Source organism: Tachyglossus aculeatus, chromosome 16, assembly GCF_015852505.1.
Source record: "Tachyglossus aculeatus isolate mTacAcu1 chromosome 16, mTacAcu1.pri, whole genome shotgun sequence".
NCBI classification, from domain to species: Eukaryota; Metazoa; Chordata; class Mammalia; order Monotremata; family Tachyglossidae; genus Tachyglossus; species Tachyglossus aculeatus.
Window position 1 is genome coordinate 28,741,756 of NC_052081.1, and position 13,068 is coordinate 28,754,823.

The 13,068-nt window shown below is 37.2% G+C and overlaps 1 protein-coding gene across 1 annotated transcript in view; it reads right to left on the bottom strand.

Moving 5' to 3' along the window:
• ATRNL1 (attractin like 1) overlaps positions 1-13,068 on the bottom strand; it is a 602,420-nt gene that overhangs the window by 378,832 nt on the left and 210,520 nt on the right. Inside the window, exons 22-24 of the mRNA XM_038758614.1 lie at positions 7,234-7,328; positions 5,320-5,398; positions 4,131-4,288 (exon numbers count right to left, since the gene is read on the bottom strand). Coding sequence (XP_038614542.1) covers positions 4,131-4,288; positions 5,320-5,398; positions 7,234-7,328 — 332 coding nt within the window. The remainder of the gene's footprint in view (positions 1-4,130; positions 4,289-5,319; positions 5,399-7,233; positions 7,329-13,068) is intronic.

A 13,068-nucleotide genomic window follows, 5' to 3' on the forward strand; every position in this document is an offset into this window, starting at 1 on the left:
CAATCATCATCATCATCAATCGTATTTATTGAGCGCTTACTGTGTGCAGAGCACTGTACTAAGCGCTTGGGAAGTACAAGTTGGCAACATATAGAGACAGTCCCTACCCAACAGTGGGCTCACAGTCTAAAAGGGGATCATTCAAGAGTGGGAATCATTCAAGAGCAATCATTCAAGAGTGGGAACATAATTAAAATGACTGCTCTGGAATCACATTTGAAAAAGATATGCACATGACTGAGAACAGCTTTGTGGGCCCAGCCTAATAACTATGGGCTAACCATAAACCTGAGTAAAACATAAATTATTTATCACCCTACAGCCAGAGAACCCAACACTAGAACCAAAGGTTTTCACCGGCAACTCAAAATGTAAACTGGCCTCAAATTCTGCTCTGAAGGCAGGGTGCTGGTTCGGTATTCATGGACAGGACGGAAAAATCAAAACTAAACATAGTCTTCAGGGGATTGCAAGAGAGAGTGTGAAGGAAAAGAGGCATCAAGCTACATACATATCAAGTGAAGGTCCTCAGCACTGCTGTACCATATAACTTTCTATGTAGACCTGCTACAAATCCAAATCCTGGAGTAGTTTCATCAGCATCATCAACATCAACTGGAAGTACCAGATAATCAACAATGAGGTTCTGGAATGCAGTCAGCTCACCAGCATTAAAGCACTACCACAACAATGCTGGGAGGGATATTTGAGGAGAATGAATGACAGCAGGATGACAGCAACTGCTATTCGGGGAACTGAAAGGTGTCACATGCAAGTCTAGAAGGCATAAAAAGCAATTAAAAATATGATGGTGCACTGTTTCCAACAATTTGATATAGCAGTGTGCTGTTCGGAGACCAATGAAGTAGGCAGGTCAACCTGGTGGACAGAAATTGTAAGAGAGGTTGCTTTCCCAGAACAAAAGCTTAAGAGAAATCAAAATGTAAGGAGGCAGAATTGAAAATGGAGTCAGATCTAAAGTAGGACAAAAACATGAGCGCAACAGGGATTTATCCTTACTTGTACACAACTGTTTATAGTATGTGTTAATCCTGCACCGGCCTTTTCGCAACACTCAGATGCACCAGTAGAATCTCAATGTCATTAAAAATGAAGAACAGCTATATAAACACTGAAAAATAATTAGGGATACTTACTTAAAAATGAAACATCACTGATAATTGTGCTAATGTGGAGGGAAACAAATGAAGCTTGAGAAGTATTTACGTGGGTATGAAGATATGTATGTTTCTATGTAAAACCTGCTAACGAATCAATTTCCTAATTTTTCCCAAAAGTTTCTAAATACGAAGAGATTTCTGTGTTTCATTGTCATGTTCATTTTAATAAAGTAATTGGATTTGTGGTACTTCATTAACAGTGGATTACTGGCCCTCCTCTTGGCAGTTACTGATAACTTCTACTTTTCAGAGCTTTTAAAATCAGTATTTATCTGTGAACAATGTTAACTTTTCCAAAGGAACTTAAACATAAAGGAAGTTGAAATAATTAAGTATGCTACACTGAGTAAATTTTATTGAGAACAGATGTTCCTCTTGACTTTTATTAAGCTGTTTCTTCAGGTACAAGGTTCAGTCTATTAACATGGGAAATAAAATCTTTGCAGAGCTCTGAAAAAAGAACTAGTTTGTTAGAAGACTGCTGATTTCCCCTTCTTCTAGTATACTACCACTGAAACCTGTGATGTAAAATTTCTTTATGATGAAACACCTATGTTTAAATTTAAAATATTCCAAGGAAAGAAACAAGAATATAGCACATTGCAAACCAGTAGAGGATCTCCCTTTTCCCTGACATCTAAAGTGAAATGTGATCACCTATAAAAAAAATGAAGAGTAAATTGGGTTAAGTAGAATTTATCTTTTAAAATACTACTTTTATGTTAGTGCCTCCATAAAAGTCATGAAAACTCCAGAAGGGATGATTTTCATGGAAACTTGTTTTTATATCAATGTCATCTTTTCTTTGACCAAGATACATATAAAGTGATGCAGAGATATGACAAGATATTGTTGTTGACTTTCATGAATATTACAATTTGGAGGACGTTTTAACAGTGGTTCCCATTTCTCTCATCTCTTCTCACCTCCTCTGGGGAATGGGAAAAAGATGTCAGACATTTATTGGTCAGTATATTTACAACTCACCAGTCCCAAATCTTATTCCCATCACCTAGTGCCTAGACAATTAAGAAATGGCAGGGCAGAAGGGTTGATTAATTCTATGACTGAAGTGGTTTTGAAAGTTCTATTACTAGGACACTAGCCAAACACCATACTACTAAGTATACCACAGTAGCACACACCACAGAGACACTTGCACTTAATACTATGATACCCATGTGGGACAGAAACTGAGTCCGATCTGATTATCATCACAACACGTAATGCAATGCTGTGCACCAAGTTGGCCCTTCATAAATACAATTGTTATTATCAGAATTATTGGCAATTGAAAGTGCTCTCAGTTTAGTACTTTTTCAGAAACTGTGGGGCAACTAACATAATAACAATAATAATAATAATAATTATGGGACTTAAGCACTTACTATGTGCCAAGCACTGTTCTAAACACTGGGGTAGATACAAGACTGGGAACAATGCCCTGGTGAAAGTGGGACAAATATTCACCAGTCATCATTGCTACTGATGTTATTTTCACTGTTTGGAAAATGTATGTGGAAGCTCTACCCCTAGTTGGCACAAAAGTGAAAAAAAAGAGGCTTAATATGTCAAGCTAAAGGCCTGAGCAAAACCACAAAGAAAGCTACAAAGAGAAACAGTTCATTCACCTGAGAATACTTTCACTAAGACCACAAGTGTAGATGCAGGGGAGAAAAGAACCCCAGAGGATATAAGACATGAAAACTCTAAGAACATTTTAGAATGGCAAGAGAACAAATGAAGATTTGGAGTGGGAGTTGGGGGATTTATGAAAAAAACTATAGAAAACATGTGAAAACAAATTCTGTCTTTCAAGACAGAGGACCCTCTAGGAGACAGCAGCAATAATTAACAAGTAAATATACTTTATGCAAAATATTTACCCAACCTGATAAACCAACTGCTACCAAAAAATTAATGCAAAATACCTATCAATATGCCATATTAAATCACCAAACAGCTAAGCACTATTAGTTACAGCAAAACATTGTTTAAATGTATGAAAATTGGGCCACATTCATCCAATCTATGGAATAAAATCCTCATGCATCCAAGGAGAACAAGAGATCTCAAGGAAGAGAATAATGAATGGTGTTGACTCTTTTATTTTTAGCAGAACTGTGATGACTGGACAATCTTTCCATGTGCCCCAATTCTGACCCATCCCTCAGTGTGGTGGTGATGGTGACATAAAACAGCTAGAAGTAGAGGACCAGAAGTCCAAAAAACAAGTCTGTTCTTGTTTAAAGCCATCTATAAGTCTGAGTAAGCACATTCGTTGTAAGAAAGCAAAGCTTGTGCACATGCTGTGGAGCACTGGTCACGATGAGGAGCAGCCAAATTCTGCCTCAGACTTACTGTACAATCCAGGACATTTTCTTTGGGGTTTTGCAACTTTGCAGTATATAAGACAGTAAAAGGGCAAGAGTTTAAACATCCTGCCAGTACTGGACACTATAATGATGGAGGAATTTGAATAGAAAGCCATTTGTAACGGTGATATCTTTGAATCAGGACGCCCTGATCTATTAATCCTCATTAAATTAATAGTTATCTGATTTTTTTTTTCAGGGGCAGGGAGAGAGGATGGGAAATGCACCTTTAGTTGTGTGGTGACTACAGGCTATCTTGTATACAAAGAATAAATATTTTCAGAGTAGCCTGTTCCCTTGGGAAAGACACCCAGCATTTTGAAATATATTTTCCAAAAACTAATTTCAAAAGTCTTTGTTCAACCTCTCTCTTCAACGAATCATGCAATTTGGTGGATATATTTCTTCAAATGGTCATTCATTTGCAGATGGGATTACAATGATCAAGATTCACTAAATGCGACAAGTCAACTTCTACATGGAAAAAGTCCACTGGTCCATTAATTTTGCACAAAATGCTCACTTCAGCAATGAAGACAGTAGGATTAAGAAATATAAGGTTATTTGCACTCACCTGTATTTTAATTGGCCAGGAAAAGTTGCTGACATATACATAAAATGTAATGTTTGGGTTGCTTCTGAAGTTAAATTTTTCACAGGAAAAACTATCTCTGTATTCCTTTATATTAGCTTTAGAGACTACAGGAATTTCTTCTCCAGATATTGTCCCAGCTAAAACACAAATTACAAATAAAAGTTATAAAATGTCATTTGAAATAATTTAGCAAAATATAACACTTGTTCTTGTTTTTGAGAGCACTCAGCCTTTTTAAAATGCTCTCCCTCATGTAACCTAGTTTGAATTGATCCCACCAAAGTAATGGTGAAATATTTCAGGAGGTATATTTTTTAGAAAATGGATCTTTATTAACTTAAGAACTACTGTGATTTTTCCCAGAAACAGCAAATCCATTTTAAAAGTATGTTTTTCATTACATAAAATGAGTAAAATGGCTTTCTCATTTGAATACTGACGGATTTGGGCTCCTCTTCGTATTCTAGAGAAAAATGCCATAGTTGTCAGCTCTTAGTTCATCAGTATACTTGTTGCCTTTGTAAATAGAATGCAATGGAATATATCAAAAGTCATAAAGGAAAAGAAACGGTGAATACTTTCTAGGAAATCAATATGCAGGATTTGTACATCTCCTTGGATTTATTTTCCAAGATAGCAATTCCAGTTTATAAAAACTTTCTAAAATAGGCTCACTACATTAATCTTGTAGTCTCTCAACAGTAATGTCAAAGAGGGGGTTATTTCAAAGTTTAAAAATAACAGATAAGCTGTTCTTTTTTATCTGTTCACACAGAAGAATTTCATTGTTTGATATCAATGTTAAGATTAATAATTAAATTTTTAGCTTCAACAATGAAACAAAGAAATTAAAATCTCAGTCTCTCCAGTCATTAAGGAAGTAATTTATCTTAATTAAAATCACAGCATCTCATAACTGCCATTTAAAATTTTAAATAGAGCACAAGTTTTGGCTACCAATGTCATTTTAATTGAAATAGAGAAAAAGTTAAAAGTTAACAAAGCTTTATTCACATTGCAAATTATTATCAATACTTTAAATAATGTGATTGTTAATGACAATGATAATGGTAAAGAACAGACTTTCAATATTGAAATTATGAGCAAACGTCCACATAAGAACAGTTTAAATACTCGTTGCAGAACAGCATATGGGAAATATGCCTACCTGTTGACCCAATGGACCACGTAATATTGAGGTTAAAGTTGTTTGAAGCATTAATTGATATATCCAAGTTTTTGTTTGACTAACGACAAAGAGAAAATACAATTTACAAAACTCAAAGGACATTATGAGGCACATCACTTAATCTACTGCAATACTTACTGACCCAATGCAGTGTTTGAATACCTTAACCAAGACATCGGAATTCTCCACTGCTAGAGGTCACAATCTACATTTTTGGAGCAAAAACTACTTTCATAAAAATAGAATCAAAAGTACGAATAAAAAGTCAAAACTAGATAGAAGAGACCTATTTTTATTTTCCCTTACTCATTAGAATGGGATCTATACAGCAGCCTTACAGGCCTCATGTGACCTGCAGTGACGGCAGCCTGCCTTCAAAGCAATGGGAGAAAAGAGATTTAGCCAAGTCCTGAACCTTCTGCTGATAGCCCAGTTCCTTGCTCAGAGCTGAAGAGGCGCGCTGCCACTACTCCCATTTCTATGGGGGGGGTTGATTTCTCTCTCCAGTCTCAGAGGAAGCCACTCTGCATGCCATTTTTACAGATGGGACACCAGAAAAGAAACCACCCCTCCTGTCAGCAGTGGCAGGGATTCCATCTACCAACTTCAGAGAACTCGCCCACTGGTAGAGTGCTCTGCAGAGTGTAAGCACTCAATAAATACTACTGATTCACTGAAAATAAGGACTGGTGAGACTGACAGAGGGAAGGGGGCTGGATTTGGCAGATCCTTGTGGTCTTTGTGTTGGCCTTCCTGTGTCTTTATGTATTGGTCTCTTGTATCTGCCTTGTTCTTTCCCTGACTCTCTGTTTTTCCCTTTCCGGCCATTTCCATGGCTGCGTAAGAGTCCCATCCACTGGACTTAGTTTCCATAACTCCCCTGCAGTCAAAAACATTTCATTATTTAAAAACATTTACTATTATTCATTACAGTATTCTTCCTGACTCATTTGTTCATTTAAGATTTGTTAAGCATTTGCAGCATTAGCATTCTGAGCTTGCTAAACTTCCTGTTCCTTTTAGTGACAAATCCTCAAACCACTTTGCTTTTTTGTGATTATTTTACTTATAACTGCATTTTACATATACCTAATTCTCCTATAACATAGGGGTGACATTTCTGCAAAAGGAAAATTCATCCTGTAGAATACACTCACTCTGATATTTTACACACGCATATACACACAAATCAATTCCCCCGCTAGACTGTAATGCTTCCTGTAGTCTGGGAACATGTCTTCCAACTTTGTTATACTGTACTCTCCCAAGCACTTAATACAGTGCTCTTGCACATATTAAGTACTCAATAAATACTGCTGATTGATTTATTCTGACACTGTGCTGCACTGTATCCTAATGAGCTTATGCTGTGGGTGAACACTTTTTAATTCTAGTCAAAATGTGTAGGGAAAATGTGTATTATGGCTCAAAATTAATTAATGGTAAGGGTTGAAACCCCCCCTCCAAATCAATGTATTGTTGACTTCAAACACAGCACAGAAACCTTACACTATTTGTTTCATATTATTCTTTTTTTAATATGGGGTTTGAAATTCACAGCTTCTATTCCAAGTTAGGTTGTACGTAAAATGTGAAAGAAAATTTTCACACATGATTCCTGGACTTTAAATGCAAGAGATACATTTTAAATTACAAAAATGTTGGTAAAACCAGCAACAGCCAGCTCACATACAGAATGAAAGTCAGTAGAACTTGTTCATCTCATAAATATTCCAATAATTTAGAAAATGAAAGAAGGCTAGCCTCCCCCACAAAAGCCCAATTCAACGATCACTCATGGCAGAGCGAAAAATCACTGTGAAGTATGATGGAAAAATTGGATACCTTGGTTTGATCTTAATTATATTACGGAAGATGAATTGCATTTCTCACCTGTTCTGGGTTTGCTATGAAGTTTATGGCAGTGTGGTGTCGGTCATCTTCCTGTAATAAGCTGAAGGTAAACTGGTAGTCAATCAAAAGGCTGTCTGTGGATGAAATGGATCATTTAAAAAAGGAATCCAGATGAGTACTTTCATAGATTAGAAAATCTAACTGTTTATGTATGTACCATTGTAGATTCACCAAACTTTTATTAGAAATTAATATTTTTCATTAAATTTTCAAAATTGTAGATAGGCAATATATAGATATTACTCAACCAGATGGTGAAAGAAACAGGAAAAAACTGATAGGAAGAACCAACATTACTTAGAATGAAAAAAGTTATTAATTAAGTTGTTTTATTAATTTATAAAGATTACTGTTTTCAAAGTAAGGGCATTCTAAATGCCATATAATCATCATCATCATCATCACCATCATCATCATGGTATTTGTTAAGCACTTTCTATGTGCCAAGCACTGTTCTAAGCACTGGAGCTAATACAAGGTAATCAGGTAAAAGCATATCGTTGTCCCACATGGGCCTCAGTCTTAATCCCCACTTTACAGATGAGGTAACTGAGGCTCAGAGAAGTTAAGTGGCTTTTCCAAGGTCACACTGCGGACAAGTGGAAGAGATGGGATTAGAACCCATGTCCTCTGACTCCCAAGCCCGTGTTCTTTCCACTAAGCAGAGAACCATAATACACACTGGGAAAGTAAACAAAGGTGGGAATTAGTCACAGCCCCTGGCCCTCAAGGCACACACAATCTGAGATTTAAAACAATTGTTGTCTCAAGGTAACTCCTGTAGTACCTAGCAAAGTCAGAGATTTCACCACTCAGCAGCCTTAGAGGATGCCTCTAACTAAATCAGTCGGATTTACTGAACACTTACCATGTGCTAAGCATTGTACTAAAAGCTCAGGAGAGTACAATATAACAGAGTTGTAGAAATGTTCCTGCCTACAAGAAGCTTACAATCTTCCACTGTGAGTTAATAAATGGAGGCGGGAGAAGACCTTGAAAATCAATAGGGTGGGCCCAAGACACAGACAGAGGCCCCTGGGAGATACAGACTCCCTTCCTAAATTCTCCAGTCCAGCTCTAAGGAAAACAGTGACAAAATTGATACAGTATGACTTATTGTCTGCTAGATAAATCCCTTGCCAATACTTTAAGACACAGAGAAATTTAGTATGACTATATAAAACTTTACCTACTGGAGTAACTGGCTATTTGAACCACTGTAGAGATGCCAGTAACAGAACACACAAGCTCCCTATGGGTACGGAGTGATACCATATGCAACGTTCCGCAGAAGCACAACTACATCTACTTGACCTCAGAGCAATTTTCTAAGGGTCAACCCTATCCCCCCCATGCCCTTCATAGCCTTTGCATTAATAGTAATAATAATAATAATGGCATTTATTAAGCGCTTACTATGTGCAAAGCACTGTTCTAAGTGCTGGGGAGATTACAAGGTGATCAGGTTGTCCCACGGGGGGCTCACAGTCTTCATCCCCATTTTTACGGATGAGCTAACTGAGGCACTTGCCCGAAGTCACATAGCTGACAATTGGCGGAGCTGGGATTTGAACTTCAAAGCCCGTGCTCTTTCCACTGAGCCACGCAGCTTCTCACTGTTAATTACTTTCCAGTTCCCTGTGAACACATGAAGCACTTCTGTACTACAGATCTTGGCAGTAGAAGCTGAGGTAAAGGGAGAATAGGTGCTTAAAATAAAGATAGCAGATCTAGAGACCAGTACCAAATCTGGCCTGGCTAGGGGACAAATGAACTGAAAATTAGACTGCCCAGAAAACTTAGACCTACCTAGACTGTCCACACGGACAGGGATAGGGTCCTATCTAATTAAGATGTACCCACATCAGCACACAGAACAGTGTTTGACGCATAGTAAGCGCTTAACAAACGCCATGAATAAATAAATGAATAAACAAATGAAACACGGCTGATATTCATTCAATCGTATTTACTGAGCACTTACTGTCTGCAGAGCACTGACTTCTTATGCTCTGGAGACTAAGGATCATCTATAGGAAATCCATATGAAAATTTACGAAAATGAACATATTCCCTAAACTAAAAAATGATTACAGTGAGTTTTAAAGACAGGCACATGCATCTTATTTTTATTTCCTTTCCACTATTTTCACATGGATGCTTATATTTTTATAGATAAACTAAGTATATCTGTTGCAAGTAGTTGTTTTCATGAACTAAGAATAGAAGGGCAAGTCCTGCTTAGTAACTGTAGTAAAAAAGCTGAAAGGGACTCAAACCTTTAGAATGGACTCATTAGAAGGAAAGAAATGGGAAAGGTTCATAAAAATGAATTTATCTTCACCTACATGATATTCCATAAAAAACCCTTAGTATAATCTAGCTATGATATTTGATTGTCATTCTCTGTCCCTGATTTAAACAATGGCAATACCCCCAGTACAAATAATGATATTTGGTTATGGCACTGCCTATTCCTGAAATCAAAACAATATCTTGATTACCCAGTCTATTTTAGGAGCCAAAAATTCATTCTCTCAGCTTTGACACCTTAACTGGATTCTAAACCTCACCGGCAACAGAAATAACATAAGGAAATTTTAATGCCCATGTACTTGAGAGTTCCCTTGCTCCACCAAATCAATCTAATCAGTGCATAAATATAAAACCAACTAATCTAATCAACAACAGCTAACAACACTGGAAGTGTCTTTAGGCTTTACTCTTATCTGTCCTTAGGTCTTTCCTTGGAAAAAACCAAAATTGTTTCAGTGAGTAACCAGAAGATCTGAAAATTTATTGACCACAACCATAAAAACATTAAATCAACTTTAAAGAAAATAAAAATGATCAGCAGGCTAAAAACAAATCAAAGACCAATGCCGATAGAAAGGATAAGTTATGTAATGACAAAGTGAAAAAGGGTCACATTTCACCAATGGTCCTGATACATGTGTGGTTTCCACTGGAACACAAATCCTTTCCATCAGTCAAATCAATGGAATTTATTGAGCACTTACTCTAACCTGAACATTCAAGGGCCAACGAGATTATGATTGAAGGTTGGATAATGCTTGATCAACAAGCAGAAACTACTATTTTAGTCAGAATGTACCTCATGAAAAACCACACTTTATTACTGCTAAATACACTCAACTGATTATTTGCCCACTTGCATGGATGTAAAGTAGTGGTAGTAATCAATTATATTTACTGAGTGAAGAGGACTGTACTAAGCATTTGGGAAAATACCACACAACAGAGTTGGTAGACACATTCCCTACCCATAAGAATCTCACAGTCTAGAAGGGGAGGCAGTCATTACAATAAATTATGGATATGAACTAAGTGCTAAGGGGTCGAGGGTGGAATGAAAAAAAGGTACAAATCCAAGTGCAAGTATGATGCAGGGGGGTAGGGGAAATGAGGGCTTAGTCAAGGAAGGCCTTTTGAAGGAAATATGGTTTCAATAGGTTTTGAAGAGGTGGAGTGTAGTGGTACAGTCAATATGAAGAGGAAGGGAGTTGCAGGCCAGCAGCAGGATGTGGGCGAGGAGTCAGTGGTGAGATAGATGAGATCAAGGTACAGTAAGTAAGCTGAAGTTACTGGAGCAAAGTGAGTGGTAGGAAATGAGTGAGGTAAGATAGGACAGGGCAAAGTGAGTGTGTGCGGGAGTTTCTGTGGAGGTGGATGGGCAACTGGAGATTCTTGAGGAGTGGGGAGACATGGACCTAACAGTTCTGTAGAAACTGATTCAGGCAGCAGTGTTAAGTATGGACTGCAGTGTGGAAAGACAGGAGGCAGGGAGGTCAGAAAGGAGGTTGAAGTAACAGTCAAGGTGGAATAGGATCAGTGTAGTATCAGTTTGGGTGGCAAGGAAAGGGAGGATTTTAGTGATGCTCTGATAATAGAACAGACAGGATTTGGTGACAGTTGGAATATGTGGGTTGAATGAGAGAGATGAGTCAAAGATAATGCCAAGGTTATGGGTTTGTGAAACATGGAGGATAGTGTTGTTGTGTAAAGTGATGGAAAAGTCAGAGGGAAGACAGGGCTTGGATGGGAAGATGAGGAGTTGGACATATTAAATGAGAGATGATGGCGGTGCAGCCAAGAGGAGATGTCCTGAAGACAGGAGGATATAGGAGGCTGCAGAGAAGGAGAAACATCAAGGCTGGAGATGTAGATTTGGGAATTATCCACACAGAGACAGCAGTTGAAACTGTAGGAGTGAATGAGTTCTCCATGGGAATGGGTATAAATGGAAATACAAGGGGACCCAGAACTGAGTCTTGAGTGACTTCCAAAGTTAGGGAGCAGGAGGCAGAGGAGGGGCCTTTGAAGGAGACTGAGAATGAGCCACCAGAGAGATAGGAAGATAACCAGGAAAGGACAGTGTCAGTGAAGTCAAAGAGCACTGTACTAAGTGCTAGGAGAAAGTACACAGGCAGGAAATAGACATGGTCCCTTTACCTTGGGGGTCTTACAATCTAAGACCTGCCCCTTAAAGAAATATTCAAAACAGTGAATCTGTGTATATGGTGAGATAATTTATTGAAAATATTAATCAATGGAACAGCATTCCATGTAATGAATGTAATTATCTGAAAATGTTACCATCAATAACAAATGCTTCCGGAAGGCAACTATTCTTCCTTTTCTCTCTGTACCTTTATACAACTGTAGTTCTCTCAATCTAACAACTCTATACCTTCCTTTCAATCATATTTTTATATTTCTATCACTTGTTTTTTCCTTAAAAGTTCTTTGTAAATAGTATTCTAAAATAAATTTCTGCCTTCCACTAGTCTCTGGATTTACCCCTTGGATTTACCTTACTTTTAGTTCCTGATCCATTTTATAAACGGGTCCATGACACTCTGCTTCCCTTTCGGCATTTTTATTAGTGACTCCATTTAAAGAATTCCATCTCATCTGTTTCATTCTTCGACCTATCTTTTTAATTCGCATCAGTGGTGTAGAGTACCTCATTTAATTGCCTCATTTTACTTACAATTTTCTCTAGCACTGTCCAGCTTTCATCTCCATATAGCTCAGAGCAATAGGAATGTCTTGTGGATTTTCATTTTTGTTTGCAAATTTTTACTTTTGCCTGTTTTTACTTTTGAGTTGATATTGTATGCTCCTGGCTTTCTCGGATTCTATTTGGCGCCTCTTGATCTATTCTTGAATACCATTCAAGAATTATTCCAAGGTATTCAAATTTCTACTTTTTCCATTTCCATATTGTGGTCCATTGCCTCTTTTTCTTTCCTTCCTTTTGCTCTCCACAACACTTCACTGGTGTTTATATTAATTTCTATTCTTTTCTATCCTCCATTCTAATACTGTCTTTTGTAACATCTCCTGGAATTTGCTATTAAAATAATTTCACCTCTATATACTACTGCCTGAATACTAATTGGTCTCAAAAACTAATTTCCCACTTTCGCTTTTACTTTAAGTGTGAAGGACCTTGTAATAAATAATACAAATACAAAAGGATTTATAATTAATACAATTGCAGTTGAAAAACACTACACTGCATTCTACCTGGAAAAAATAGCAATCGGATACTTTGCACCTTCTTTATTGGAAAAAAGTTTGAATATCTTGCAATGCAACCATAAAGAAACAAAATATTTTACTTTTTAAATATTAAAAGAGAGGAAACTAATAAGTGGCTTAATCTTTCATTAACTTATCAAAAAACTATGACATATAAGCTTAGTATCAGAAATGAACCATTCATATTCACCTCAAATTTATTTTGGACTAGGATTTTAGTGTGCTATCCTAAGGATTTCTGCAAAC